This window comes from Schistocerca piceifrons, chromosome 8 (genome assembly GCF_021461385.2).
Source record: "Schistocerca piceifrons isolate TAMUIC-IGC-003096 chromosome 8, iqSchPice1.1, whole genome shotgun sequence".
Classification (NCBI taxonomy): domain Eukaryota; kingdom Metazoa; phylum Arthropoda; class Insecta; order Orthoptera; family Acrididae; genus Schistocerca; species Schistocerca piceifrons.
In genome coordinates this window covers 467,984,322-468,009,895 of record NC_060145.1, presented here as the reverse complement: position 1 = coordinate 468,009,895, position 25,574 = coordinate 467,984,322, and the positions used below count along the sequence as shown (strand labels likewise).

The 25,574-nt window shown below is 39.9% G+C and overlaps 1 protein-coding gene across 1 annotated transcript in view; it reads right to left on the bottom strand.

Moving 5' to 3' along the window:
• Positions 1-25,574, bottom strand: part of LOC124712463 (fatty acyl-CoA reductase 1-like) — a 158,445-nt gene that overhangs the window by 88,312 nt on the left and 44,559 nt on the right. Inside the window, exons 3-4 of the mRNA XM_047242759.1 lie at positions 10,276-10,524; positions 3,691-3,836 (exon numbers count right to left, since the gene is read on the bottom strand). Coding sequence (XP_047098715.1) covers positions 3,691-3,836; positions 10,276-10,524 — 395 coding nt within the window. The remainder of the gene's footprint in view (positions 1-3,690; positions 3,837-10,275; positions 10,525-25,574) is intronic.

The window sequence follows — 25,574 nt, the reverse complement described above, 5'->3', positions numbered from 1 at the left end:
TTCTCCTATAACTTTAGTATACCTCTGAATTTTTGAAGGTGGTGGTGGTAGATTCATAACCAAAAAGAAATACTGACCTGCACTAATACCATTTCCGATAGCTCTCGTGGCATAGCTAAGTCTTGCATTTACCCCATAAAGATTATTGTTGAATTCATTTGACGTTACAAATGACTTTTTGTTGTCACTGCCAGTGCAAATAATAGCTATTGTCGTAGTGAGTCCTATTCTTGCTGGAATATCTTCTTCAATAATTACTTTTCCGCCACAAATATTACAGCACAATTTATCACACAACACCTGAATTAAAATGTTCATATCACTCAAAACATAGCCCAGACAAGGAGTACTATTTTCTAAATTATCCTGCAGTAATCGTAGTTCCTCGAATTGTTTATGTAATTTAGTTTTACTTGCATTGGGTGAGGTCACATCTCTCTTGTTCTCTGGTGGCACATCAAGGTTATTTGATTTTGCACTGATTTTGGGTTCCAAATCTTGAACAACACACGGTTTTACACTTCTAGTGTGTTGGTTTCCACCAAACTTACGTTTCTTGAATAGACTAGCACTTCTAGACATGTTTAAATTACGTCAAACTGCACCAGATTACGTCGGAAGTCACTGTTTCACTCAAAATTAACAAACAATTGCCAAGCGACTGCGAAATAACAGTGTGACTAACATCGAGCCCCACGTTTTTTTCTGTCAGAGATGAAAATCAAAGCCTTCTATAAAATGTAGTTTCCGAGATATTCACATACAAACAGATGCACGTCCGAAATTTGGTGATCTCGCAGATACGCATGTAAGACTTCAAAATTAAAAATAAAATACTTCTAAACGTCACACACAGATAATTTATGCACTATTTTGTGGAGGAAAGAGTATGTAATATTCTAGGGCATGTTTTGCAAAACGTGAAAATTTTCGAATTTTTGCCAGCAAACTCCCCTTAATTTTCTCTGTACACATACTCGAAGATACTTTTATGATGTGAATGGTTCTAGCGAAATGATTGGTCTGAGCGATCTACTTACTTGTGCACATTGTGTTACATTTTTCAATGTTTTTAGGCTGTGCAGATCTTCCTGCTACAATTTACTTGCATTGTGGCTTCTGTGTGTATGACAGCATCTTCATCAAAATCATCATGGAACTTCTGACTAGCTATTTATACATACTGAGAAAAGTAACGATTCAAAACACTTCCCTGACGTAGATGCAACGTTAGTTTTATGTTTCCATTCAGGATGACAGGCAGTGTCCTGTTTGCTAGAAACTCAGCAATCCAATCACAGAGCTGGTCTGATGTTCTTACGCTTGTACTTTGTTCATTAGGAGGCAGTACGGAAATGTATCGAATGCTTCCAGCAGTCAAGGAAGACAGTATCAAGGAGGCAGTACGGAATTGTATCGAATGCTTCCAGAAGTCAAGGAAGACGGTATCAACCTGAGTGCCAGTAAAATGAGATCGTCATGTCATGGATCAATAGAGCGAGCTGAGTTTCACACGTTCTTAGTTTTCGGAATTCCTGTTGTTTCCCAGAGAGGAAATTTTTAGTCTCCAGAAATGTCGTAAAACGTGAGAATAGAATATGTTTCAAACTTCAACAGCAGGCCGACCTTAGATACATTTGGCTATAATTTGGTGTGCCTGTACACACCCTTCATAGAAATGGGAATGACTCTCGCTTTTATCCAATCACTAGTAACACTTGGCTTCTCCAGCGACTTACGGTACACTTCTGCAGAAGACGACAACAAGATCTTTTCAATACTCTACGTATAATCATATCGGTACTTCCAGAAAACGTCTCCACAAGTCAAGCAGACAGCTTGTTGGAGCCCGATCGCAGAAATCTATCCCTCACAGATCGCCTTCGCCCCAGTACAAATGCCAATGATGTTCGTATTATTACATACACGTTACTACTCAAGAAGAACTTCGCTGTGGTCAACAATGCCCTCATAGAAGAGACAAACATGATGGCTACTAACTACTCAAATATCTTCTCCTCGCTTATGAAATTGCTAATTGGATTCATTAACACTACCCAGGACTCACACGCGAATTCTCCTAAATTATTGAGGATACTGGAGGACAGTGGTGTATCGTCTCCTCAAAATTTAAGTCCTAGCGTTGATGTACGTTTTTCCCTCATGACTCAGTGCTATTTCAATCTAATCATAAAGCCTTGCTTACCATATGAGCTACCATATCAGTAACTCCAACAATTTAAGTGTAACAAACTAGGTTTTTGCACTATTTAGCTAAACAACTACAATCCAGTAACTTAGTTTTAAATCACCAATAAATCAGCTCAGTGTAATCATTTGACGACATGCAAGTCACTGCAAGATAAGCTAAAAACTATCGATCGAATGCTACTTCCCTGCCTGGGGTTTTTCCGTGGTTTCCACTGGCTGTAAGGTGAAGTGCATGAACTACACCAATCACAAGAGGCTGTGTCCTTTTCTGAAACCCTTTTCAGTCCGAGCGCTTCATTCTTTGTCTCCCGTTTTAATTTTTCCCTCCTGGTTCTTGTGCTTATTGTATATTATGACTCTGTAGCTTACACACACGGGAATTCTAACTCCTTATAGCACTTCACATTGTCGAACGCTTTTTCTAGTTCGACGAATCCTATCTCACTGTCGTCCAACAGGTCCCCAGTTTCATCTCAATAAAAAACAAAATATCATTACCAACTGTTAGTTCCATACTCCCTTCGCCTCCATAGCTGAAGTGTCGGGGTGTCTGATGGCCATGCAATTGGCAGAGGAAGAATTCCCGGTACTGTGTTTTTCAATTGTGCAAACACTGGAATGGAGAACACTCAGCTTCTCGATACCAGTTGACACTTGGCTGAGAAGCATCAGTTGCAGCTGACACTGGCGGGGAGAGTGGGGTGCTCATCTCACGCTACTTCATACCACATTCTGATGACGCCATTGGCGAACGATGGCACGGTGGCGGGTCGTCGTTCATGGTCCTTAAGGGCTGAAAATGGAACTCATGAAGTTGATCACCTCAAGGCAGTCTGTTTGTGACCGTCAACCGCCATATAATTTTGACCATAATGGTTTGTAAAAGCTCTGCACGTGCATCTCTTCTGGTCCAACGAAATCGCCGATGATAACAAAAGAAATCTCTGAAATGGTGTTAAAGTTATAATAATGAGTTCATTCATAAAACTGTTCATGTCATTTCTCCGTCTATTGTCGTAGTGAGATAGGTAGTTCTTGATGTATCTACTTACCTTCAGTTACTGGGCATGTCCCGTAAGAACAAGGCCTACATCAAGGGAAGGGGGCTGTCAGGACCACAGAAGAGAATTCCAGTTGACATCCTTCTCTTTACATTGGCCAGATCGTGGTTCTGTCAGATACATTTAGGATGTAATCGAACACCATTCCAGAGAACACGAGACACCTCTTCATAATACCTGGGTACTATGTGAGGTGAGTGCCAACATTCGAACACGTTACGCAAACTGGTATAAGATTCTATGTGATTGCTGACTCGGTGTGATATTTTGTATAAGTGTTTGTTGCTATCTTGAATTTCAGAGCAACCAAAAGCCCACTGGTGGGTGTTATAATGTTTGGCTGATGAAATTAATTTTAATTATTCTAGATTACTAGCTATTTCACAACTGGAAAACTGAACTGTTTTTATTTCCTTACTTTGGTGTTATAAGCTCTAAAAGGTCGTCGTCCATTGACGAAACAATATTCATAATCTTTTCTGGGTCTGCTTTTGCTGGGTACAATTTTTCTTCAACGACTTGATGGTCTGAGTGGCAGAAGGAGGTCGAGATGTACAGGAATACCTGAAAAACAATATTTTTAAACAGTCTATTGGTAAAATTGTTTTATCAATACATGTTGTACTTATAAAGCAGTACGTGTTCCTGAAATAAAGGTAATTTTAAATACAAACAGAATTATTTTATTTAAATGGATACTCTGCCTAATGGAATCCTAGATCGAAAGTCATAACATGTAGTTTACTAACTTCCTCATGCATCACTGACAGTTTACACAGCGAAGTAGTTATGGAAGTAATGCAAGCTTTCAGGTTCTCAGAAGAGAAGGCAAAACTGTGTACACAGTTCTCGAAAAGGAAATTAAACTGAATATTAAGTTATCAAATTTTAATCCATTATTTAGTGTTGAAGCATTTTAATTTCACTAGTTACAGCTGTCCACACATTTTAAATCAGAATGTTTTTTTTTCACAAAAGAAGTGTTGATAAGTATCGTATCATACTTTGTTCTGACTTACTCCTGTTAATTAGATAAACCGGACAGTTCTGGACTTAAGGTAAGATCTCAGGAACGGCGACTTGGGTACATTTTACAATAACTTATTGTCTGGCTGTTTGAGGATTGTTGCAAAGCCATCACTGATTACAGAAGGAGTTGAAGTTATTGTTGAAGTTATTGAGCTGGAGCTGCAGGGAATTATAGGACGAATGGAGGGTGCGGTGGACCGCAGGGAAACTGGCGTGGTTAGCTTACTGATGAAAAAACAGGGAAGAGGGCTCTTATGGGAAGTTGGTTTTGTACAGGAGATAGAGCAGGAGTGTCAGGAGCGGTCTTGACGCATTCCTGCAGCGAGGACGAATATACTGGGGTGGTCACTGTTCACTATTGCCTAACATGGGCCATCAGTTACAAAGGATGCAATTTATCACTTGTTGTCGATTGGAACTACGTACCAGAACCCACCACGAGATTTAATGTCGTTTGGTGGCTTTACAAACACGTGGCTCAGTAAGGAATCATTCAAAAGGAAATAAAGGCCGAAAATAAGGAAATCCAATAGCATAAGCGGCTATGACAGAGGACGGATTTTTATTGTCCGACACTTAACATTCAAACAGTTTACATTCAAAGTGAATGAAAACAGGAGAAAATGGTATAAAGATATTCATCAGAAAAGGTAAAACTATGTATGTGGAAGAGCAATACCTATGAAATTTGATGAAATTGAAATTATTCTCACCTCTTCTTCTGAAGTTAGGAAAAAAATAAACTCATTCAAAATTAGAAGCTTGCATGGAATTGATGGCATCTCCAACAAAGTACTAAATGTTTATTCTAAACAGTTAAGTAGGATTTTCAGCCACATATGTAATAGCTCACCGAAATAGGACATTTTTATTTGATAGACTGAAATCTACTGTTGAACCATTGCATGAAAAGGGGGATTGGTCCAAAGCCAACAACTACCGCCCAGTCTCACTTCTGACACCTTTGCCAAAACTTATTGAAAATGTAATATGTTCAGGAGTAACTTCAAGTATTTGAAAAAATAAATTACCAACAAAATGCCAGTTTGGTGTTCAGAAAGGTTTTTCAACAAAAAATGCTCTATATGCTTTCCCTGATCAAATTTTGAATGCTCTGAGTAACCGAACATCACCAGTTGGGATTTTTGTGGTCTATGAATGGCTTTTTACTGTATAAATCATGGAATTCTTCTAGATAAACTTAAGTACTGTGGTATGAGTGGGACAGTGCCTAAATGAATTGATACATATTTAACTAGGATAGTGCAGAAGGTTAAACACACAGTTCACACAATGCGCAAAAATCAGAAGATTTCTCAGATTTGGGTGGTATCAAGAATGGGTCTGACAATGTTTAATATTGCGTCCCTTTCGGTTCTTAATGTATGCTAATGACATGCCAGTCTATATTCATGATGATGCAAATCTAGTTCTTTTTGCTGATGATACAAGTTTAGTAATAACAGCCAACAAACAGGAAATCGCTGAGGAATTTGAATATAATGTCCTGCAGAAAATTATTAACTGACTGTCAAAAATTTTGATAGAACACAGTATATTCAGATCTGTACAGTAAATGGTACAAAACCATTAATATAGAATTTGAAAAGAAGTCTGTAGCTAAGGAAGAATATTGCAAAATTTTGGGTGGGCACATTGATGGGGATTGAATTGGAAGAAACACATAGATGATTCCATACATTTTCTACTTCTGTGATTAACGTTATTGCAAATTTTGGTGATAAACATAGAAGTAAATTAGCTTACAGACCTGTTTTCATTTTCCGCTTTCATGTAGCATCATATTTTGGGTTAATTCATCAATAAGTAAAAACGCATTAATTGCACAAAACTTGTACTCAGAATAATCGCTGGATCCAAGATCATCTTGCAGACATTTATTTAAGGAGCTATGGGTATTCACAGTAGCTTCACAATTATATATATATATATATATATAGATATATATATAAAATTGTGAAGCTCCTGTGAATATCCATATATATATATATATATATATATATATTGTGAAGCTACTGTCAATATCGGTGTAAATATATATATTTATTTATGAATTTGGCCAGCTATGGACCGCATAAAAGTTAAGACTTATGGTGTTTCTTTTTCTTCTGTTTTTACCAGTATTTCTTCATTTTCTCGCCAACTGCTCATCTCTGCTCTTCTGTCCACACTGAGTCGAGGTTTCGGCTCATCTTCTTCATAGTTTGCGTTTCCTATCAGTAGCCTGTAGTGATTCCTGTCACGTATTATTTCTTCTGTAACACCTATTTTGTTGGCGTCTTGCTTTACTACTTCTATCCATCCTACAGTTTTTTTCAGCTTACTAACGTAATTAAAAATTTTCTTTGTAATCCGTGTTTCTTCCATTCTTTTTAAATGTCCATAAAATTTTAGCCGTCTCTTCCTCATTGTATCTGTGATCTTTTCTGTATTTTTGTATAAGTCTTCATTTCTCCTTTTAATCTACCTATTTTCCTTGTTTTTCTCAAGACGTAGAATTTTTCTTAGTATTATGTTAGGCACTCTGGTCCATACGTTGCTTGTGTCCTAATAACTGAATTATAATGTCTAATTTTCGCTTGTATGGATATTGATTTCTTATTGTAGTAGTTTTGTGTTAATTTATATACAAATTCTAACATTTTATTCTTTCTTTATTTGTTGTGTTATCCAGTCCATTGGCTTGGTTCCACTTGCCTAGGTATTTGAATCTATCAACTCTTTTAATTTTTCCATACTTTGTGTTCATACACTTTTCTGTATTATGTTTGTGTTCTATGTACTCGGGTTTTACATAGGATGTTTTTAGCCCAGTCTTTTCAGCAGTCTCGTGTAACAGATCACGCATAACTATTGTGTCTGTTAGGTTTTCAGTTATCAATGCCATATCCTCCGCAAAGGCTAAACATTTCACTTCAAATTTGTTCTTTCCTTCGCCCATTCTTATACCCTTTAAGGCTCTGTTTTTTAATGTGCTTTCCCATGTTTTTACTCTTTTATCTAAAACCAAGTTAAAGAGAATTGGGGAGAGTCCATCTCCTTGTCGAACTCCTGTTTTGATTTTGAATGGTTCAGAAATTTCGCCTTGAAACTTAATTCTTGATGTCGTATCTGTGAGCGTTTGTTCAAGTCTTCTGGTGTTTTCATCTATCCCTGATTCATAAAGTATCTGGAATAGTGTTTGTCTGTTAACTGAGCCATAGGCCTTCTTCAAGTCCACGAAAGTAACTACTATATATATTCCGTTATGAAATTTGTTATTAATAACCCATCCCAACACAGAAGCAATTGGAAGACAGTCTGAATTCACTACTTTGGCACAGAATTGGGTAAATTTATCTGCCACAAAAATCTCTGGTCACTTACCAAATAGCATTACAAGTCTGATAGATTGGAAACCAACATTTTAAAAGAAATTAAGAGAATTTCTGAATGACAACTCCTTCTACTGCAAAAGAAAGACTTGAATGATGGCATGTACAGAAATCTTTTGTTAAACTGACATATTCCACATCATTACAAAGTAGCATATTCATGATCTATGGATTAAGTATTAATGTAATCTAATCTAATCTAATCTAATCTAATCCATTCATAAGAATGAGCGTCTCCGAAACGTCAAAGCTGATCGGGTGTTTCGTAGCTACTACTGTGAGCATCTATGGGAAGTGGTTGAAAAAAGTAGAACTCATGATCAGGCGACAGGGTGTTGGACTTCCATGTAATTTACAGAACATGGAACTCCGATGCTTGGCCACTCTTTGAAGCAAGATTGGTGGTGGGCGATATGTGGCAGACCTAACGACGGAGTATAATTCTAATACAAGTATGTGTGTTTCAGCCCTCACTATTCAGTGCACATTTATGAATGTAGTCCTCTACAGGCGAAGAACTTTACATAATCAGATGTCGACCAACAAAGTTGTCAGTTACCATTGCGGTAGTCACAGGATCATCGAGACAGGACAGCGAAATAATGGCAATGGCTCGGTTGATCAGCTGAAACACAGTTTCTTGTTTCCCTAGGGCGATGGTCATGGTTCTGTGGGGAACGGCTGCACAAAACATGCAATGTGCCATGGACACATGCTAATAGGGTTACTACAAAGCTATGCTGGTCATTCACATGGACTCCATGGGACATGTGACAGTACTGACAGTAATCGTAGGGTCCATGAGAGCTGTAGACTATGTGAACTTGAATGTGGAGCACCACCTTCCCTTCAACTATGATGACCTCCCCCGCCCCCTCCCCAATGGCAATAGCATCTTGCATCAGGATAGCTTCCTTTGTTAGAAGGCCAGAATCGTCCGACAGTGGTTTGAGTAGCATGATAGTAATCATACATAGAAGTTTTGGCCACCAAATTTTTCTTATGTGAACCTGTGGAAATACTTCTGGCTCACTATTGGGCCCACGCCTCACGCCCAGAAAACACCGGCGCGTAATTTAACCGCATCACCAATGAATAGGCCTACTGAGGTCTTGTCGAATCGACCCCATGCACAATGGCTACTTCATTGCGTTCCAAATGTGGACCATTATGGCATTACTCAGAAAAACAAAGTGCTTGACAAAAAAGTGCAAAACCCAGACTAGGAGGAGGAGGAAACGAAATGAAATTTAAATGGTTTAGAGGGTATATGACATCATTTTAGTGATTACATAGTCTAGTCATTTTTGCAAAGAACATGGCAATATGTGCCCACTTATGAGTATGATACCACTGGCCTGGATACACACACTAATCTGGTTGGGAAAGATGTCATAGAGTCATTGGATCCTTTCCTGGGGGAATGCGGCTCACAACCACAGGGATATCATGAATCCGACACTGTGATGGAGTTGACGTTTGAATTGTGTCCATATATGTTCTGTTGGGGACAGGTGTATGTCCACACATTTTCTGTCAGTGACATGTGTATGTTGTTGGCCGCAGGAGTAACTTACTGTACCACAGACAGTTCATAGAGACACATGCCTCATACGAAAGGTCGTTGTCCTGATGAAAAATGGTATCATGATACTTCACAAGAGAGTTAACACATGATGCTGCAGGATGTTCATGGTTTATAATTGTGCTGTCACATTTCTACGAATAGATACCAATCAAGACTTGATTTCATATACAATGGTTCCCTAACCCATGATGGCAGGAGGAACAGCGTTTTGCCCCTCCAATACATTGGATGTAAGGGACCTCTCCCTAGGTCGTCACCAACTCGCAGAACCGCACGTCACTCACTAGCAGTCCTTAATTCTCGGTCACAGTGTCACCCCAGATGTGGCAAGTTGTGCTGTGGTATTAACTGCAGCCTACGTATGCGACACTAATTTCCTAGTCCAAATGCTACTAGTCCCCAACCAATGATGTGGGTTGGCACCGTTGAAGGGAGCTTTTTACCTATTCTCTGCTTGTAGGTACAGATGTCAAGGGGCTATGATGTGCTTGGTGTACTATACCATGATCCTAGCATTGTGGGGGTCAGATGCTGTCCACAGGAACCATGACGATGAGTATTTCCACGCAGTCCAACATCAGGCCAATAGCGTATCCCAATGCCCCACAAATCTGGAACCAACATGATTCAACTTGGAAGCCAAATGGAGACCCACAATGAGGCCCCTTTCTAACCCTGTCATGTGGTGATTCAGCTACTTCATGACAGTACACAGCATCTTCATGTCCTTCACTGTGATCGTGCCCTGGTAACAACAGCAAACATGAATAAAACTAATGCACACTGGTGACCATTGTGCTGGTCAAAAAGAATTGTAACTCTAATCATTTACATATCCGCTGGTTATGTGTACATGTATCAAGCTACAATGATGTATCACCATGTCTACAGCATGCTTCAATTGTTTTCAATGAGTGGCTCTTGGCTCATCGGTGTAAATACACTACCTTACTCTAAGAGCATGTTACGGCGTTTTACACATTCCTCAGACCTGCAGGTTGGGCAGCTGCTCGGCCAGCTGCAGCATGCGCTTCGTGCCCACCACGTTGGTGTTGACGGCCTTGCGCAGGCTGTCGATGAAGCGGACGCTGGCGGCGCAGTGGAAGACGACGCTGACGTCACGCTGCAGGGCAGCCAAGTCCTGCTCTGCCAGCCAGAAGTCCGGCGAGCTGACATCGCCGGAGATCACAGACAGATGGCGTGCGAAGTCGGGCCGCTCTCCTCGAAGCTTCGAGAACAGCTACACAAACAAACGTGGCACTGCTGACGACAGAGCGAATTCCATGTATATTCCGGTAAGCTGATGGATCGAAGACCATATAAAAGAAGATCTAAAGTCCCTAATCAGATTTGGTTCAATGAGTTGATGAAAAAAGTTATTTTAAAGACTTCTGGTTGAGAAGGGAGCAGGAGCAGTGAAATTCACACTGAATCCCGCAAGCTTGACTATGCTAGTGGCACTGACCATCATACTCTATTCAATATAGATTGTCATCGTCCAGTTGCTGTGTAACAAATGCAGAGTGTAAATTACGTCACCAAAAAGGGAAATAATAGCCTTCAGCACTCTAAATGTCGATTTTCTCTAACACCCTTGAACCTTTCCACTCACAGTGATTACAATCATTCACATATTATGGCATCTATGATTAGTAACGGACATTTATTAATCTAAACCAAAACCACATGCCGAGCTACGTGTCAAGACCACTACGTGGGGCGGCGGACTGGTTAACTTATTAATAATCATTATTAATCACAGGAGGAAATTGGAATTGTTGTAGATATTGTTCGCAGTCTTTTACGAGAGGTTGGCAACTATTTCTGTGGTCAGCCAGAAAGTGATCATAGTTCCTGGTCTGCAAGTACACATTCTTGTCTAGCCAACTGAAAGAAATGTTTCAATTCTTTGTTTGCTCAATTGGATCAGGACTATGATTATATCATTTAGCACCACTTATTTTTTCCTTAATAGGATGTGTTTAGGTAAAAATATTGACCTAATCAGTCTGAGACTTGACAGTTTAAACATTATTACACTAAGGCATTTGTTGACAGTGTCTGAAAATGCAACTTCAACTTTTAATTTCATTGTTAATTATGGTGCAATACTGGCTTGCTGCGCACAAACATGTTATGGTGACGTGGCGCTACTAGCAGTGAACTGGGGTAAGACCCGGCACACTCCTTATCTCTATAACGATACAGCGCTTGTTTCGCCACACCATCCCTTATTTAGTTTTCTGGAAAAATTTATTTTTGAACAAAATGAAATATTAGAAACAAGGTATGTTCTTATAGTTGACCTCTTTTAAATGAAATTGATTTTTATCAAAATTGCTTAAACAGTGCACATACAAATTATATATATATATATATATATATATATATATATATATATAGAGAGAGAGAGAGAGAGAGAGAGAGAGAGAGGGAGAGAGAGAGAGAGAGAGATAGAGAGAGAGAGAGAGAGAGAGAGAGTGTGAGAGAGAGAGAAACATGACATAATGGACTTATACAAATCATTTACATGTATTACATAGAAATAATAAAATTTTCTATAATTAGAAATTTTTTACGTATGTTTTTCAGTCTTTACATGACAGAGAAACACAATTTTTTTCACTTTTCAGTAGTCACATAATGCATCACTATCGTAGGCACCAATGTGAGCGTCCATACGACACTTTCCCTAAATCTTTAGAAGTAGGGGTGGGAATTAACTTATCCATAATTTTTTATTACGAAAATGAAAGGGGATGATTCACTGCAAAGATTGTGTCGTCCTTGCTTCCTTTTCCACTACAGCATGTAGGCTGCGTTTCATGAAGCCTGCATGCTCCTGAGGAACAGATAACATAGCCTAAGCTTCTGTTCTCAACTTAAAGGTAAGGGAGGACAAAACACATTTTATACTCGTATTTTACTTTCTTGTAATAGTTCAAGTAATCGAGAAGTTACCAGCAGCAATATCGGCAACAGGTTATATCCGAAAAAACAAGATTTTCTACTTCACTATTTAGCCTGAATCAAAGGCTTTATATTTATCTTTTCCTTTTTTTGCATAAACCATAGCTTTTATGCACTGAAGTTCAATTTATTTTCTTGGTTACCACACTTATAATCATTATTAGTCATAGGAGGAAATTGGAACCGTTGTAGATATTGTTCGCCGTCTTTTAAGAGCGCCTGGTAACTATTTCTGTTGTCAGCCAGAAAGCGACCATAGTTCCCAGTCTGCAAGTCCACGTTCTTGTGCAGCCCACTGAAAAAATGTTTCTGCTCTCTGTTTGCTCTGCTGGATCATGACTATGATTACAAATGTAGATTTTGAGTTCTAATTGGTACATATATTTTTTAAAGTTTCAAGCGCACAAGACTGTAACATTCATTATGTTCATACTGACATTAAATCTCTCTACCCTAAACAGCACTACGAGCAGTTCAGAGGCGACCTCCAAGGTAAGTTCCTACTAAATTGTCTTTCGCCATGACTACTGATAATTAATATAAATGGTCGCCATAAAAGTGAAAAATAATTGTCACCACTTGCCACTCGGATTTGTTATCATTACGGGCGACACACTAACAGTTACTTTTACGAAATCTAAGCGATCCAGGACGGTGTACAGTCCTTGCGAGTTCACTTTCTGTTATTCCTGAAAATAAGCGTTTTGTAACAGCCTGTTTCTGACGTCATGCGAGGCAGTGCGCACTCCTGCGTTTGACTGACGCGGGTCTTTCTTTGGCTGGGTGCGAAGTGAAGCCTCGTCTTGCCGAGGGACACCTGCTGTCATCCACCCTATGCGCACGGTAGCAGCCTCTAACGGCCGCTTTCGCGGACACACAATATTTAATAACAATGTTATGAATCAATTTAGAATCTTCGTAATTTTTTCATGCATGTAGATAAAATGGTTACAATCACAGAAAACGTTTTAGCTCTCGTGCATTAAAACTTTGCCTTCTAGAATTTTCAGAACGGAACTGACACTAGAACAAGACCTCTGAACTACAACTTTAAGAGACCTTGTATTGGTTGTTATTAACATCAAGGTCCTAAAACTAGTTATAGATATATTATTTAATTGGTTTCATGACGTGCTGTAACCAAAACTTTCTAGCATTAATATAACAGATACTTAATCTACCAGAAATAAGGACGTTTTTGTTCCAGATTTACTTTTCAGTAAATTACTCGAAAACTATTAGAAGTAGCTTAATGGGGTCATGTAGTTATTATTTTTATGATGAAGTGAAGCGTCATACAAATTTTCACATATATATGACGGTAGTATCTGTTCCCGAAAGAACAGTTACTGTGGATGACCATGCAGCTTCGCTAGAAATGAAATTATAATTAAATGGACACCCTAGCTGCAAACAGGCGTTTATGTACTTCATTGGGGACATGTTGAAAATGTGTGCCCTGACTGGGGCTCGAACCCGGGATCTCCTGCTTACATAGCAAACGCTCTATCCATCTGAGCCACCGCGGGCACAGAAGATAGTGCGTCTGCAGGGACTTATCCCTTGCACGCTCCCCGTGAGATCCACATTCCCAACATGTACACACCACTACATCTATTAGACGCACTACGAATGTCTCTGATTTCCTTCTAAATCGGTTGTCATGCACTTTAGAATTGATCGTACTAGTGTCCTTTGTGCCTTTTATCCTTTAAGGAATGTGTGATATTCCGAGAACCATTCCAGAAAAGCTCAGAGCTCCATCTCCTGCTCCTATACTTTACAAAGAACGATTAAGTTAACCACTACACAGCAAATGAATTATCGTTAAATTGAATTACTTCGCCATTTATGAAACCAACGCTATGGAAGCGAACCGATTGGCAGAAATATATGTGTGGAGGACGGCAGCGTTTGATGTCCGAACTCAAACAGAACCAGGCGATAAGAAGATGATTATTAAGAAGCTTTTTTTTTTTTTAAAAAAAAAGGTGGCACCAAAATACAAATGCTTAAAATCTTTGCAAGTAAACTGCTATTCAAAATAGTTGAAGAGAAAGAAAACCGTTTAAGAGAGGTAATATGGGAAGAGGGGGTTACAATGAGTATGGGCATTTCACCATTGTTAGTAGCTGAAAAGGTCTAGGTTGAGTAAGTTTACTAGATTGAGGAATAAGATTGAACACAATTAAAAGAAGGGTACATAAGCTTTCTCCCACACAAAACCAGGCAAGAACTCATCTTCATGCTTAGGATGGACAATCAATATCTACTCGAGAAGAAAGCAAGATCTTTCATGTGGCTTCATGAAACATGCATGTGACACAGTCCCAACGGCTGAGCCCTAGATGTCTATAGAGGAACGTAGCGAGGCATTTTACAGATCTTTTACGTGCTTTCATGCAAATTGCAGGATCTACCCAAGAGCTGTGAATTACGGATTCATGGGCGGAAATATGTTGCAGCAGTCGAACCCCGTTGAAGTTAGCGTTCCCTTGAAGAAGACTTGGTGATAGCAGCCTTCAGAAAACAAAACTTGAAACAAGATGTCAGTGGATGAAAGAGTTGAATAGGAGAGGAAACAAGTAAATGTTGGAAGAACCAAAACCATCGTTATAAACAAAAGTGAAGAAGTTGAAGGGAAGCAATCAGAGTAACATTTTAAACCTAAGTATGGAATATGGAGATAATATGACGTTCCAGGCACTGATCACTTAGTTCATGCTCCTACTTTTAGGTAACACCACTACTGGGCGAGGCACTCAGAGTGTGCTCTCCAAAGCCTAGGGCTCCTCTAGGCCTCTGCGATAGCTACACCAAAATAATTTCAACCCAAAGAACAAAGTACATCAAGTCTTCGCATACACTGACAAAAACAACTGTCATAAATATTACACCAATGTTGGTTTTGTAAATGTTACTAGCTGAGTGCCCAGAGTTGTCTGGGTGTGTATTTATTTTTATCTCTCCTCCTTTCCCCTCTCTTTACCCGCCTCCACCCACCCCCATCTCTGTCTACCCCCTCCTCCTCCCTTACCCCTATGTCCATCTTCCCTTGCCGCTCTCTCTGTCCCTCTCCTTCTCTTTCTTTCTCTGTCCATTTCCTCCTCTCTCTATCTCCTGCTCCTCTCACTGTGTCACTGTTTTCTCCACCGTCTCTCTGTCAATCTCGTCCCCTTCCCCTTCTTTCAAATTTCTAATCCCACCTCTCAGTTTATCTCCTTCCCCCATGTCTGTGTCCATTTCCTCTTTCCCCCTTTCTAACTGTCCTTCTTCACCTCCCACAGCCACTATCCACGTTATCACCGCTATCCCCCAGTATTTCGTTTCAGATAGTAAGCAATATGAGCGCTAAGTTTGGATGAAATCGATCCAGGGGTTTAGGAGTGGTATTTTATGCATGGTTTTTCACGAGTACGCGTTTGTACATATACATTACACATATATGTAACATATTTCAAACTTATTTGCACACATATTTCTCCTGCATTGCTAGCGAAATTCACCCTCCAGTTTCGTTTTCAAGCAGATCAATTTTAAGACGTCATATCTCCTAAACTATGTATCAGTTGGAAATGGAGTCAGCTGCAAATTAAAAGATCGTGCCTGGTGGGGCGACTTTACAGCAAGTACAGCGAAAATGTAGTCAGCGCTAAACTTGTTTCCTTTTACCATTTTGTGAGGGTATCAGCTAGAAAACTTCTCGCATAGGTTTGAAATTATGCGTAAGGTTTGTTGTCTCATTCTGAAATAATGGATGAATGTAGTCTGGATATTTGCGCGTCTTGAGGTACACTAAGTTTTCACTCATCGGGAGTAGACGGTTCTTAGCCCCACACGGGTTCTTGCCGGACAGTAAGTGTTACTTGTAGCAAGTTTTGTTGACATCCAACCAGTGCTTTAGCAGGAGATGTGGAACATACACAAATATATATGCACAGTGCGTAGTAGCCGAAAATGAGCGTATAACGATGCTACTCTGAAAAACTGCAACCAGAAGAATTTAACTTGTACAAGTGGCTATATGGTGACTCAATACTCGCCACTACACACACAGACATCCAGCGGTCTGTGCTGACGTTCTCTCCTTCTCTGCCTCTCTCTCTCTCTCTCTTTCTTTCTTTCTCTCGCTGCGCACTGTCTCATCTATACACACTGTTAATAATCCTCTATGCTCTCTCATCCGTTAACACCTCAAACTGCGTGAATTTCGTAATTCAGCCTCCCCTCCCCTCCTCTCCCGGCACTATATGAACTGCGCCGCGCAGAACAGAGGACACTTCCGACTCAAGTTTTCGACTGCAACGTACAGTACAATTCGGCACAGCGAATCCGCTCACCGCTCTTGGACTACAATATATTCGATTCGTGTTTGTTACTGAGTGCAGTTTTAATATTCGCAGTTTTCTGCGATATTATTCTATGTTGTCATATTGTAAAATTAAGCTGTTAATTTTGAAAGATGGACTGCAGTATTGGCTTTAAGGAGCAGCAACAAAATCTTGCATTTAAAGGTCACGGGTATTTCGCCAAGGTGATCAACCGCAAAGATTTCTAATCAAGACCACGACTTTCAAAAAGGTGATGTAACGACTTCAGGCTCCATGATTTCACGCAGTAAGATATCTAACGACTCACTAAAAGTGAAAAAAAACGAGAATATAAGAAATCTTACACCAGTCTCGAGTTTGTTGATTCTAACGGCTCTCCTTCCTGCAGTTTTCTATATGTTTACACGCAGTTCCGTGGTATCTGCTAAGAAGACTGATATTTGGAAACTGTAATCGCCGAATCCTTAGAAAATAACGAAGTACTTTTTTATACAAGAGGAAGAACAATTATTAAGATGTAAAAAAGTATGGCGTCTGTGACCCATACTGTAAATACAAAAGCCATGGAGGCATCACATTTGGTCGGCTATCGCCTTGCACAAGTGGGCGATGCACACACTGTCGCTGAGAATTTAATAAAACCATCTCTGGCAGACATAGCGCACGAAAAGATCTGCAAAGTATCTTTATACCGTATCAATTTCGGACGACCCTCTTTCAATAGAGAAATAGAAATGTTTATAATACTGATCCTGTTCGTTGGTGAGACAGCAGAATCCAGACTACATCAAAAAAGAATTAGCTGGCCTCCTTCACCCCAATAATTCGTCTTGAAAATAGATGAGTCGACTTGTATTGCTGCACTGGCCATCTTCCTAATAATTGTGCGATATCTATATAAACGTTCATATGGAGAAAACTTGCTTATCTGCGCTCTTCGTCCAACTACAATTACGGGAAAGAAGTTTTTTGACATGGTTAACTATTTATTTGAAATAAATCATCAGGACTGGAACGATTGTATCTGTATGATCGAGGCAAGGTAAATGACTGGTAAAACAGCTGGTGCGGTATCTCCAACAAAAAGTAAAGCGCCGCTGCTACAGGCAAGAGTCCGTGATAAAGAATATTCTGCCAAATCTAAAATCGTTTCTCTGTGAATCAGTAAAAAGAATCAGTTACATTAAATCACACTTTCTCCAGTACTGATAGTTTTCAGAATTATAAGAAGATTATGGGAGCAATCATAAAGACCTACTACCGACATTGAGGTCACTTGGATATCTCGAGCTAAGATCTTAGCAATATTATTCCAACTAAGAGCTTAATTACAAGCTTCTATGACTGACATTTCTTCCAATTTAAATGATCATTTGACTGATGTACGTTGGTAGTTCAGGCTAAGTTTGTTAGTTGCTCTGTTTGGAAAAGTTAATGAATTAATCGTAAATCTATCTTCACGTATAAAACAGACAACAGTTTTCAATAGTACTACTAATAAAATAGCTACCTTAAAAGACAGATCCTTGGATCATTAGTGTTGGTAATACACCATTAGAAAACTTATAATACCGACTGTGTTCGTTAGTGAGACATCAGAGTTATTAGATAAAATACTTGAAGAATTGGTCTTATGTCTCTATGATAGCTGAGCATGTTTTGAAACTTATTTTCCTGAAGAGCAGAAGTGAAAATAAATTATCGTACAGAATTTGCAGAATCTTTTTAAGAAATAACATCATATTCAAGCGTGCAATCATTATTCAAAACAATGTCACTTGATGATTTCCCCACGACTTCCCACACAAGCTGTGACTGTTCTTCTTCCATTTGCGGTACTACATTGATGTGGATTGGAATTTTCAGCGTATGCAGCTACAAAGACAAATTAGCCCCATAGACTGAATATTAAACATAACAAGCGTCTTCAACTATCTTCTATCAAGCCTGGCATTAAACAGTTGGTAAAAAATTAAAACAAAGAACGCTTCGTACCTCCTACTAAAGGGAAACAATTTTATTCATTTACAGTGGAATCAATACAGTGTAATCCTGTGTGTTGTGTCCTTATGTGTCGCTTCCTATGTTGTTGTAGAAGTCAATAGTGTATAATGTACGCAATTTTGTATGATGTTCATTAAATGGTTATAATGAAAGAGTTAACACAAAACAAGCTCCAGGTTCTTTAGGGTTCAGTAAAATATATATTATTACATCGCTAAAAATTTGGGAGCCTCTGGTCAACAAATTGCGATACACGAAGAAACGGTAAAGTGCAGAATTTTCAAGAAGCACAACTACGGAACAGATATTGGTTGATATCAAAGGACAAGACGATTTAAAGCAAAAACTGAAATCTTTCAAATAATGTGATGAGCAGTGAATGCATGTCATTAGATTTTACACCAGAAGCCTGGAGGGAGTGTTCCAAATGCCAGATCAGTCTCCGAAGTAGCAAAATTTATGTGTGACTTTTTTTTCAAATATTATGTTCTGTTAATTTTCAATATGATGATTGTTGCATTACATACTGTACGTTGAGAAATTCATATCAATATGTATTCAATTAACGTACTGTCTTACAATTTGTAATAGGAATAGTGTATCCAATGTTTTTAATATTGTCATCTTGCTTCACAGTCACTGTCATCTGGGTATACTGGCGGGACAAAACGACACTTCTGCATTAATTTCTAAAACTGACGAAAACAATTGCCATTATATTAAAACAAAATTTTATACAAGTAGGCACAATACAATAAAAGCCCATGTTAATGGTATGTGCAAAGAAACTTTTTCCGAAAACGAGTTAGTCTGATATGACAGTGTACCAGTACAGACTTTCCAATCTTTCTACCTAGAATGGTGTAACACTCACAACTATGTAACATGGCGTCAGAAGAGTTCCACTGATTTCAGTTTCTCTTCTGTCCGTTTGATTTCTGATTAACTATTCTATAATCTTCTCAAAATCTGCTGTTTATTCCATGAAACCGTCCCACATGAACATGGATCCTCTTGGCTGTGGTCATATCTACCTTGATTGTATGCCCTATGTGAACTTCCTCCTCTCCAGTATTTATTGGCATGTCCACTTCTCCCTCTGGCTCTCCTAATTCTCTGACCAACAACACGTCTTCCTATTCCCATTCTGTTTACAGTTCCCTCACTTACGTTGTCTGTCTTCTGGTGTTTAATGTGAGCTGAGAGTGGCGGAATTTACATTAATCGTATCCATTGTGGGCATAACCGGTACAATGCGGTGTCAAAGGTGATAAATGTATCTTACAGCTACTATAAATAATAATACCGACGGTACAAGCAAAGTTAACAGCATTCCAAAAGCAGTATTTATATTAGAACACCGGTCTGAGCCACGCTTGATAGCTGAGCAGCGATAGGAGTGTCCATAATCAATGCTTGACTTTTCCTCGCTGCCACTGATGATGAATGTCGGGTGTGTTATTGATGAAATACTTTGTGGGCCGGCATAGATAGACCAAAATGACGACAGCATCACAATTATGTTTGTTTTGGACGAAGTTTGAAATGAACCGACGGTTAAATTGCAAGCAACATGAATATGAAAACGTGAGTAGCAATTGCAATCTGAACTGTATGATCCCGAGAAAGATAAGTTTCAGGAGATTTCGAATATTTGTTGCCCATTAATCGGCAGATGCTTCGTCATGTGAATATTCGTTCCTTTTGGAGCTTGTTTTCACCCTAAGATAACATTCAGTATCTCTTTTGTTAATTTTTCTTAGATGCAGTGACACAGAATGTGTCAAAGCCAAGGAAACGGTCAATATCCAACAGTTTGTAAACAACGTCAAACAAGTTAAACCAAAATAATTACGGTTTTGCATCTTCCACGCTAAAGATTTTACATGCTTAATGTCAAATATTTAACATTTAAAGACATTTATAATCAGACGTCGCAAATTGTTTTATGTGCAGGAGTTTTATTCTTTAAGGAACTCTGGGTGAAGAGGTTAATAGTTTTCTTTAAGTCTGTACTACTAACTTTCTCTACAGTTAGATTCAGCCCATTCCACTATTCAAAAATTCTTCCATGCTTCCGCATGGCCCACCTCCGGCTGAAATTCCAATGTGGTATGACAATTCCTCCCAGGGTTCATCTAATCTCAAACCATAGTTTAAATGACCTGCAGTATATCTAAACTTAGTTAACAATTCCTCACGATGAGATCTTACAGTCTCCACATTCCTACCACAACCTTGAATACTTATAATATGTTTTATTAAACTTGCCTACTTTCACCAGATAAAATTTCGTAGAATATTTATGTATGAATTTTTTAGATGAATTAAAGTTGTTCTGCACCTTATATAATCCCTAAATGTGGCTCACGATTGTTAAAAGGATTTGCTCACTGCATCAAAGAAAAATTAACGAAAGAGATACTTAACGTTATCTTAGGGTGGAAACAAGCTCCAAAACGAACGAATATTCACATGACGAAGCATCTGCCGATTAATGGGCAACAAATATTCGAAATCTCCTGAAACTTATCTTTCTCGAGATCATACAGTTCAGATTGCAATTGCTACTCACGTTTTCATATTCATGTTGCTTGCAATTTAACCGTCAGTTCATTTCAAACTTTGACCAAAACAAACATAATTGTGAAGTTGTCGTCATTTGGTCTAGCTATGCCGGCCCACAAAGTATTTCATCAATAACACACGCGACATTCATCATCAGTGGCAGCGAGGAAAAGTCAAGCATTGATTATAGACCAGGGCCGGCCAGAAATTCTGCACGCGTGCGGTGCTCCTGCACGTGTGCAACTTCCGGGTCACAGCGTGCACGCCGCAGCCGTCAGCGTTCATGTAGTGCATGTTTCTACACACAGGTGTCGCTTTATCCACTTGCTGGGATACTCTATATTGGCGCATTATAGTGCTCTTTCCACAGCTTGCAAGCCAACCATGGGAAGGTATTTCGCGTATTAAACATTTAAAATACTGTCACAGTCTACTCATTGAGAAATTTACTTTTATGTTAACAGTTTAACCCAGTAAGACATGTAATACAGTTAACAACCGTGGGTTTTTATTAATGCAGCTTGACTGACGGCACGTAAATACGCGTAATGTTTTTGAGCTAGTATTTAAGAAAGAGAGCACTTAGCGACTTCTAACGAACCTTATTCACGATTTCAAATAACATTAAACTAATGCAAGGTTTTCTATAACTAATTCTCGGTGCTCTCAGTTACACTCACATAATTTCTGTCTCACTGACCTCTGAACAGAATGATAACCGCAGCCCTCTCGCTGATCACCTGTTATTTCGACACCATTACTGCTATATCTTTCATCAGTTCCGTCTGAAATCTGCATAATAACCGACAGTTAGATGAATGTTATGTTTTATCGACTTCAGCTGAGCGTAGCCCTTCACACATTAAAAAAAAAACCCTAAATGTAAGTACACATTGAAACAATCGGTTTAATGACCAGTTTTCCTCTTGCTTGTACCACATAAACAGGGAAGTGGAGCCGTCGCCGTTCATTTAGGACACATGTCTAATAACAGATGTCGCTGTCGCACACGTGCGCACATGTGCAGCGCTTCCGCACGTCTGCACACTGTGCAGCGTTTGGTCGGCCCTGTTATAGACACTCCCAGCGCTGCTCAGCTATCAAGCGCGGCGCAGATCGGTGTTCAAATATAAACACTGCTTTTGGAATGCTGTTAACTGTGCTTGTTAACTGTGCTTGTACCGTCGCTCTTGTTACTTATAGAAGCTGTAAGATACATTTACTACCTTTGATACCACATTGCACCTGTTATGCCCACAATGGATACGATTAATGCAAATTCCGCCACTCTCAGCTCACAGCAAAAGAGAGTTTCGTCGTAATATGCTCAAGGTAGAGGATAAAAATCTCAAATGTGGCGCCAGCATCCCTCCATCCAGAATGCACTACCCATAGCAAGCAGGCTAGTCAGCTAAGGCTGTAATATCGTTGTTGCAGTATGGCATGATGGTCAGGCCACTGTAGTGGTGACTTGAATCACCCCATGCCGGAACCCAGTGCTGCGCCCCTATAGCGTCTGTTACCAAAAGTGACGCCAGGTCATAAAAAAGCCAGGCCAAGCTCCTGTAAGTACTGATCACTCCGGCCTAGCTACGTCTCATCCGCAGTCGCCGCCTTCAATGAGACCTACCCCACTGCAGCAGTCGGTCCCACGTGGTACTCTCAGTTTCGTCTATGTCAAGCTGAATAATCTTGTATCGGCTATCCGCACATCACTGCTAGATCTAATGCTTCCAGGTCTCGAGTGGCTGCCTTCGAAAGAAGTACCTCCTTCCAGGAAGCCTCATCATGTGTCTGATTGTCCTCAATGTGTCCAACATGGCCATTTCATCTTCGTCTATGTCTATCTGCATCATCTACTAATTGGTGTCCATGCTTTGCTACTGGATATCATGCCTCCAGAGCTCGAATGGCGGCTATAAAAAGAGGTGCCATGTTTTGGATGACCTCATCTGGCTTCTGATCGTTGACCAGGTGTCCAGGGTTTGGGATCACTGTGCTACCCAAATTCCTGGGGTGTACTGAGACAGGCACATGATAACATGTTATTAGGACATAGGGGTCAAAGAACTGCTGAACGGCAGGTGCTAATCACTACTGGTAGCATATGAGCAAGCAGGATGTCAAGCAGCATATGAAAAACTTTGTATCATGTGCACACTGACCTGTGCTGAATCATCATTGTATTCCACTATAGAGATTACCTGCAGCCAATAACATATTTGAAATGATTGGTATGGACATCCTGGGACATTTTGAGAAAATGCTGGAAAAGAATCGCTATGTATTTATCATTACAGATTGGCTTTCACCCTAAGTGGGGATAGTAGCTATCCTAAATCAGCAACCCAACACATCGATATTGGCCGTGGTAAATAATTTATTGTTGAAGCTCAGTGTCCCAGAAAAATTAACTATAAATCACAGCAATAGTTTTGTATCAGAACTGATGAAACAGCTTTGTCATCTGCTGCATATTTGTAATTTAAGAAGCACTTGAGATTCACAGACCAATGCAGGAACAGAGTCAGCGCGTTGGACAATAAGGAAAACGTCAAGTCACTGTGTGAATAGCCATGACAACAATTGAGACTTCCTGTTACCATAAGCCATCACATGTTACTACAAAGTTTCAGAACAGTACAGGCCTATCGCCATATGAACCAGTATGTCGCCATAAAATGCCATCAATGTTGACGTGAATTACGTATAGGGTGGGGAAGAATGGAGAGCATGTAAAGAATTTCACAAACACGTTACAGGAGGGATGGAAATAGGCGTAGAAAGCAAATACAAAGGCCTCAAAACTTCAGGAACTAATGGGACAGTGCAGTGCAAAGGCAGTTGTTTACCAAGTAGGGCACTGAGTAATGTTGATGAGCCTGCAAAACATGAAGCGCAAAACAAAGAAATTCTTCACATGGTATCAGGATCCATGTCAATTAATTGAAATGACTTCAGCAGTGAACATTAGGCTGCAACATCCTAGTCATATGATGGTCATAAATGTTGGGCATGTCTGTACATTTCAGGGAACACTTGACTCTTGTACCATCATTGCCGGCGCCTGTCCAGAAATATTGGGGAGGAGATGGTAATTGGAAGGTAGTGCAACAGGTAGAACAGGCCATCCCCGAAAGTGCTACGTGCAGGTTACCATATGTGTCAAGACATAGGATATGCCCGATTTAAAAAGGATCGTTCACTATCAGTTTTGGGGACTTTATTTCTGGGGACTTCGTATTATTTTATAGGGTCTCATTCCAAGATCACTGAGCAGTTGGCAGTACGCACTCTTTACAAATCATCGACATCATCCTGAGACGACAGCCCTGGCATACATTAGTGTCAGCGGCGCCTATAATATCCAGTCATGAGCCGAAACATCATGACTACCGTCTTAATAGCGTACTAATATAGCTTTGGAATGTAATACAGCAGCAGTTCAGTGTGAGCTGGATTCGACAAATACTTGGTAGGTTTTTGGAGATACGTGGCACCAGGTACCTACGCATGGCTAACGTAAATTTTATAAATTATGGGCCAGTGTTTTGTGGGCACAGAGCAAACACCCGATAGTGTCCTACATACCTCCCATTGCATTCAGATCTTGCGACTTTGGCGGCCGTGACATCAACGTGGATTCACTATCGTGCTCGTCTACCCACCGTAACACTATTCTGGCCTTCTGATGTGATTGCTGGCAAATGTCAGCAACCTAGGGAAGACATCAAGGATGACGGAATCCAGGTGGTTCGGAGTAATGTTCAGACTGTCGACAGGTGTGACTGTGGTTTACATTATCACTAACGATCCCACGAAAATTTAGGTGAACGTCCCCAGAGCGTAAAACTGCCCATACCAGACTGCGTATGAGGTACGGTACATGTTATGTATAGCTATGCTTCAGGATGGTGGCGTATCTGGCCCAGCCCATCGACATGGTGTAACAATAATATGTCATCCAACAAAGCGACACGTTTTCATTGCTTCACGGTGCAATCTCGATGATCCCGTGCCCATCATAATCGTAACCGAAGATTTCGTTGGTAGACACAGGAACACGTGGGTGTTGTCTACAAAAGAGCACCATGTTAAACAATGTACCTAAACAGTGTGCTCTGAAAAAATTGTTCTTACACCAGTATTGTACTCTGTCGACAGATGTGCCATAAATCACCACCTATCCTGTTTTGTAGAGTGGGCAATCCTACAACCTGCACGTTCTGTGGTGTGGCATGGGTGTCCAACAGTTAGTGGCCTACTCCTAGTTTCACCTTTATTCAATGTGAGCCGCCCAAAAGTTTCGCTGTTTCTGAGGTGTTCGTTCCCAGACAGGAGGCCATAAAGCTCTACCTCATTGGATTTCCCCATTTGTGACCTGTATCATCACTAGAATGATTCTCCATTCGTCTCT